We start from the raw sequence: 6,985 nt of genomic DNA, 5'->3' as shown, positions 1-6,985 counted from the left end.
GGATGTTTTGATTGGACAGCTGGGCTTGACTGACATCTCATAAAGGATGTTGATAACTTGAGTGGCAGCATGAAGACCTTTGCTATGAGGTCTATCAAAGCAGCATGCTAAAAAAGCCTTAATAGTGTGTGTGTGTGTGTGTCAATAGAGTGCGTGTGTGTGTGTGTCAATAGTGTGTCCGAATATGTATGTGTGTGTGTGTGTGTGTGTGTGTGTTGGTGTGTGCCATTGAAGTGTTTCATTTCATAGTGTGTGATGAACAATGTGCTTTTGTGTGTGGAGTTTTTGACAGCATTACTTGTCTGTGTGTCCAAATGTGTCTTTGTGTTTGTGTGAGGTGGGGGTAATTGTGTGTGTGTGTGTGTGTGTGTGTGTGTGTGCATCTGGGTATCCAGGTGTGCTTATATGTATGTGTATGTGAGTGTGTGTGTGTGTGTGTGTGTGTGAGAGAGAGAGAGATAGAGCACGTGTGTATGTGAGACAGAGTGTGACCATGTTTTTTTCTCTCTTCAACTGCATACAACGTGGGTCTACAGGATACATTTGTAAAATATATATTCTTACCCCATCAAACAATTGAAGATGGAGTCTGTACCCTGCCAAAGCTGTTACACTTAATTCAGATTCAAATAGCTTAATCTGCTGCGGACCGTTTTCACACAAATACAATCAAATTCACATCCCTGGAGGATTTGGATCAGAGGCCTTAATGGGCTTAGCTCCTCTTCTCTGGAGTCTCATATAGTTTTAATGACATTTCATTTACATTCACTCCTTGGGTCCAGATCTCAGCCTCACCTGAAACCGTATCATGATCCAGGGCAAAAGTTCCAGATCCACAATCACAATTTAAGACCTAGACTGATATTCAAGGTCTTCTGAAAATGGTGATGCACTCTGTCCACGTGCAAACCATAATCTGGATCCAGATCTAGATCCACATTTCCTCATTCATGACTCTGTTCCTTGTCCTCCATTTTAGATCCAGCTTGAGATTCGAATTAAGATTGAAGACTTGATGTTGACCTGGATTCAGACCTAAACCTTAGCTTTTATCCAGATGTAGATTCTGATTCAGACTCTAGACTTTTATCCCAATTCAGATTTCAATCCAGTCTCTAATCCCAATTCAGATCTCAATCCAGATTATGGTCTAGATTCCAATCCAGATCCCTGATTCAGATCTAGACTTTTATCCCAATTCAGACTTAAAATCCAGACTCTAGTCCCAATTCCGATCTCAATCCCAATCCCTGATGCAGGTCCAACCGTGCCTGGTGTCTGCCTGGCCTCAGAGGAAGGGGTTGTGGCTGTGGCTCTGGGGCTGCATCAGGTGGCGAGGCTGCGGGGAGAAGCGCTGTGGATGCTGCTGCTGCTGCTGGTGGTGGTGGTGGTGGTGGTGGTTGTGATGGAGGTGGTTGTTGTGCTGCTGCTGCTGCTGCTGCTGCAGCAGCATGGGGGCAGAAGAGAGGGGCAACAGCGGCTGGGGCAGGTTGGAGGGCAGATCCAGGAGGCCCTGCGGGGGCTGGGTGAAGGAGGAGGGCAGGGAGGGGGCGGCGGCGTGGCGGGGCACCGGCAGGGGCAAGGAGGCGCTGTAGGGCAGGGAGGAGGAGGAGGAGGAGGAGGTGTGGGCAGGAGGGGGCAGAGGGGAGGTGGAGCACGGACGCAGCTGGTTAAGGGTGAGGCGCGGCTGGTCACAGTGGAACGGGTTAGTGGGGGAGGGAGCACTGAGACCTGCAGGGGGAGGGAGAGAGAGAGAGGACAGAAGGATGGAGAGAGAGGGGGAGAGAGAGAGAGGACAGAAGGATGGAGAGAGAGGGGGAGAGAGAGAGAGAGAGAGAGGAAGGAAGGAGAGAGAGGGGGGAGAGAGAGGAAGGAAGGAGAGAGAGGGGGAGAGAGAGAGAGAGAGGAAGGAAGGAGAGAGAGGGGGAGATAGAGAGAGAGAGAGAAGGAAGGAAGGAGAGAGAGTGACAGAGAGAGAGAGCAAGGAAGGAAGGAGAGAGGGGAGATAGAGAGAGAGAGAGGGAGGAAAGAAAGATGGAGAGAGAGGGGGGGAGAGAGAGAGAGAGGAAGGAAGGAGAGAGAAGAAGGAAGGAAGGAGAGAGGGGGAGATAGAGAGAGAGGAAGGAAGGAGAGAGGGTGAGATAGAGAGAGAGGAAGGAAGGAAGGAGAGTGACAGAGAGAGAGAGCAAGGAAGGAAGGAGAGAGGGGAGATAGAGAGAGAGAAGGAAAGAAGGAGAAAGGGGGGATAGAGAGAGAGGAAGGAAGGAGAGAGGGTGAGATAGAGAGAGAGGAAGGAAGGAAGGAGAAAAGGAAGGAAAGTGATAAAGGGGGGAGGAGAGGGCAGGAGGGATAGAGAGAGAGAGGGAGTGGGAGAAAGAAAGATGGAGAGGGGAAGGATGGGGAGAGAGGGAGCAGGATGAAGGAGGAGAAAGATAGGGAGATGGGGTGGGTGTAGAGAGGTGGGTGTAGAGGGAGAGAGGAACAGAAAAAGGTGTTTAGAATTCCTTAAAATATTATCATATGATTATTTATACTCATGCAGGTAATGGGACATGTACCCATGTTAAATTGTGAAAGCATAGTAATGGGTATTGCCCATGGTGAGTGTGTGTGTGTGTGTGTGTGTGTGTGTGTGTGTGAGTGAGAGTGAGAGAGAGAGATTTTTTTTTCTTTGTTTCTCTTTAACCCACTCGACAGGAAAGGGTTTTTGCTCTTGTCCAGCTGGTTGCTGAAGATGGGTAACTGTGTGTATGTGTGTGTGTGCGTGTGTGTGTGTGTGTGTGTGTGTGTGTGTGTGTGTGTGCGTTCTCCTCACCGGACAGAAAGGGGTTCCTGCTCGTGGTCGGCGGGTTGGCGGGGATGAGTGTGTCCAGGTTGACCAGCGAGGCGGCCGTGGGGCCCAGGAATGCCTCGGGCGTCCGACAGGGTCGCGGCGATGTCGCCGTTGCCATGGCAGCAGCCGTCAGGGGCGGGCCCAGGCGCGAGAGGTCAAAGGTCTCGGGGCTCTCGTCTCCGACACGCCCGTTCACCTGCTCCGCCACCACGACCGAGTCTCCGAAGGGATCCGAATCTGAGAGAGAGAGGGAGAGCGAGGGATGGAGAGATAGGGAAACAAAGAGGTAAAAAATAGAGGAGAGAGAAATAGGGAGGGAGATGAGACAGACAGAGAGAGAGAGAGAGAGGAAGAGGAAGGGAGATGGGGAGAGAGAGAGAGAGAGAGAGAGAGAGAGAGAGAAAGAGGAAGAGGAAGGGATATGGGGAGACAGAGAGAGAGAAAAAGAGGGGCAACAGTGGCGTGAGAGGGTGTGTGAGAGAAGGAGAGATAGGGAGAAAAAGAGAAAAAGAGAGAAATGGAAAAAGAGAGGAGAGAGAGAGAGTGAGGGGGGAGTGTGTGTTGTGTGTGAGAGAGAGAAAGAGAGCGAAAGGGGGGGGTGAGACAGATAGAGAGAAGAAAGGGAGGATGGGGAGGGAGGAGGAGAGAGCGAGAGATTTAACACCATTTCATTTATTAGATACTTCTTATATTCTCATCTGTTCACACCACTAATACACACATGCAAGACAATATAACAGGCTTGTCATTGGCTGCATGTATTTCAGTGTGAAGGCTTATGATTGGCTGCGTGTGGATGGACAGAGCTGAGCACTTATTTTGTCTGTTTAATGACAATTTGTACAAGTGGACCACTCTTGTGTCCAAAGTCTGCTTTTAGGGGTCTGTGTGCTTAAAGAGAACTCAGTTGCATGGACATCTGTCGTGTCCAAAGTCTGTTTCAGTAGCCTGTGGTGTGGTTAATGAAACCACTCACGTGTCCAAAGTCTGTTTTTAGTAGCCTGTGGTGTGGTTAATGAAACCACTCACGTGTCCAACGTCTTAGAGTTTGCGGCCCTGGATTTACAGACTTCTGATTGGCTGTTTGGTCTGAGCGAGGGTAAGATGGTCAGTCGGGCGCTCATGTTGACTGTTTTCCAGTGGGCTACCTAGTGTAACTGCAGTTATTTTTTGTAAGGGGTTTACTGGGCTTGACTTAATTGTGGATAACTGTGTTGCTAATGCCATTAGCTTGACTTAATTGTGGATAAGGGATGCGTGCTAATGCCGTTAGCCTCAAATGAGCTAAAAAATAAACCAACAGCTAACTGCTGCTAAAAATCAAGTTAAGAGAATATTTGTAGTAGTTTTATATTATCAATGCAATCAACATTTGTTCCAGGAAAGATACAGTGTAAACTTTAAACATTACACATTAAAGCTTATGAAATAATTTACTTAATTAAAAGTATAAAACATATATACATGTACGTGAAAAAAACAAAACAAAACAAAAACAGATTATTACTTTACCTGCTGGACTCACAGCACGAGGACTGAAGAGGTTGGGAAGCCCCTCCTCTTCCTCTCTAGGCCCCTCCTCTTCCTGGGCAGAAAAGGGATCACCTAAGGACAGGAGGAAAGAGTAATGATATCAGCCACAAATGTTTCTCAGCGTTCATCAACTGTTCAATGCAAAGCTCTCAAATTTTCCAATTAAAAAATCTGCTTTTAAGGGTAAAAGGCATATCTTGATGTGTTATATGTGTATTTATAGTACCCCGATCAGTATGTGTGTGTGTAAATATACGTGTGTATGTGTACGTGTGTGTGTGTGTGTGTGTGTGTGTGGGTACCATTATTTGTTGGGCTTTTCCATGCATGATTGACAGAGTTTGGGCTGCTTTTGGAGGGCGGGGCTTCCCATGGATCTGTTGACGATTGGCTGCAACCCCAGGGCTGGGAGGGGCTACTGGAGCCACGGCGGCCCATCCAGGGGCTGCCAATGACTGGCGTGCTGGAGTTCACCACCGCTAAGGGAAAGAAAGAAAGAAAGAAAGAAAGAAAGAAAAGACAAAAAGAAAGAAAGGGGTAGATGGTGATAGTGGGTTTTATTTTATTATTTATTGTGCGTGTGTGTGCGTTTGTCTTTGCGTGGGTCTGTTTGAAACGGAAGACAGCTGCCTGCTGCCTCCCTCCCTACTACATAGAGAGCTGTCTCACTATTACATGACTTTGGATTAAATGCATCTTTTAAAAATGAGCGTAGCACTCTAGAATCTTTGGTTGACACTACGGTATGACGTTAGCAAAGGCCTGACGTTAAACTAAATTAGCTTACGTAAGCTAGCAGGCTAACGGTATAAATTAGTTTTACGGCCGGCAGATATATCAGACCAGACGCTATTAATGGTTACAACAATGGCATAATCAGATAGTAAATTGTTTATTTCTCATCTCAAATCTACAAATCTAAGCAAAATAAGGTCACACAAATGATATTTTAAACAGATTTAGCAGCCATTACCGATGTCATCCACCATGTTTGTTTACCTTTCACAGCTGTTTCAGACGTTGCCGCAAGGGATTATGGGTAGGAGGGAGCATGAAGTGTGCATCGAAGCTGCCTCCAAAAATGACCGTTATTTGGGAATTCTAAGATACCTTAGAAGGCAGCAGAATTAGTTTTTTCGGTTTCGAACCGCACTTGCTGCCTCGCTCCCCAGTTAGATATCTTTAAAGGCAGCAACTTTACCCGTTTCGAACACACCCAGTGTGTGTGTGTATGTGGTTTCTCACCCACAGACTCCCAGGGGTCAGAGTTGACAGGGCAGGAGGGCTGTGTGTCCCAGGGGTCTTCACTAGGGGGCGCCTCTGAGACAGGTCCAAATATGTCCACCAGATCCCTCATGTGCTGCACAACAGGAAACAGGGTTACAGACCGGACACTAGGCCAGCCAATCAGATGACTCCACTGACTAAATAGTCTGACCGGACTGTCCTAAACCTGTCCTTATCAATATCATGGACCAATTATTCTCACTTTATCTATTGTGTTTCTCTCCTCCTCATATTATCTATCTATTAAAAATGTTTAAGTTTATTTTTTGTGCCAACAAACACTGAAAAACACTGAAATGACCAAAGGTGATTACATATGCCATCAACACAGCTAAAAAATAAAAATAAAAAATAAAATTAAATATTTAAATTATAAATATGTCATTACATCACATCATTGTGCAGATACATTAATCATACACACACAAACAATCACACACCTCTCCTGTTCCTGGTTCATCGGCTCTTCTGCTTTCATCAAGGGCTTTCTGAAGGAATGAATCATCTCCTTGGCGACTGTGCTGTTCCTTAAGAAGAGGCAGATGGTTCAGTGTTACCTCTCTCTCCCTCTCTCTCTCACACGCACACACACACATCTGCTCTCCAGCATAGTCATGGTTCCACACACACACACACACACACACACACACACACACACACACACACACACACTCTCTGTCATTGCAGTCCCATACCCATCCCCCTACATATTCACACACACACATACAAAGAGAGACTCAACCACTGCCTCACATACCACCCCCCCCCCCCCCTCCCCCAACACACACATCCCAGTGGGCTTAAAGTGCAGCAGGGAGGTTTCTCTGAGGGATGGAGGGGGAGGGGCAGCGTGGGAACATGGGAGGGGGAGAGGAGGTCTGAACTAGAGAAGAATGGTGAAATCCACCAATGCACCCCGCTACTCACAACAACTAGCCGTGATATCTGGCCGTGTTCCTCTCTGCTCAAAGTCAAAGCAATCTGAAGCAGCGTGTCCTCACCCATCTCTATAGCAATAGGAGTCAAGCAACCTGGCTATGCTCGGATTCAAGGGGACATACCCTAAATCAGTGAATACAACTACTCATAGTTTGGAGAAACCTGTGTCTGAAATTGCCCTCAAAATCTTGTGTGTGTATGTGTCTGTGTGTGTCAGAGAGAGAGAGAGAGAGAGAGAGAGAGAGAGAGAGAGAGAGAGAGAGAGAGAGAGAGAGAGAGAGAAGGTGTAGGAAAGGGTATGTGTAGTGATGGGGACGAGACCGCCTATGCCGAGTCCGAGTCAAGACTGAGTCTTTGAAGGGTCGAGACCGAGTCTAGACCGAGTCTGTT

General features: G+C 47.3%; 1 protein-coding gene across 3 annotated transcripts in view; it reads right to left on the bottom strand.

Moving 5' to 3' along the window:
* Positions 1-441: 441 nt before the first annotated feature.
* epn3b (epsin 3b) overlaps positions 442-6,985 on the bottom strand; it is a 41,278-nt gene continuing 34,734 nt past the window's right edge. For 2 of the 3 annotated variants that reach the window (XM_042105087.1, XM_042105089.1), the window contains 6 exons: positions 6,097-6,183; positions 5,615-5,729; positions 4,672-4,848; positions 4,349-4,441; positions 2,819-3,073; positions 442-1,734 (listed from right to left, as the gene is read on the bottom strand). In XM_042105087.1, coding sequence (XP_041961021.1) covers positions 1,292-1,734; positions 2,819-3,073; positions 4,349-4,441; positions 4,672-4,848; positions 5,615-5,729; positions 6,097-6,183 — 1,170 coding nt within the window. In that variant the 3' untranslated portion in view covers positions 442-1,291. The remainder of the gene's footprint in view (positions 1,735-2,818; positions 3,074-4,348; positions 4,442-4,671; positions 4,849-5,614; positions 5,730-6,096; positions 6,184-6,985) is intronic. The other variant, XM_042105088.1, reaches the window with a different exon arrangement.

Source organism: Alosa sapidissima, chromosome 9 (assembly GCF_018492685.1).
Source record: "Alosa sapidissima isolate fAloSap1 chromosome 9, fAloSap1.pri, whole genome shotgun sequence".
Classification (NCBI taxonomy): Eukaryota; Metazoa; Chordata; class Actinopteri; order Clupeiformes; family Clupeidae; genus Alosa; species Alosa sapidissima.
The sequence above is the reverse complement of the archived record's forward strand: the minus strand, read 5'-3'. Positions and strand labels throughout refer to the sequence as shown.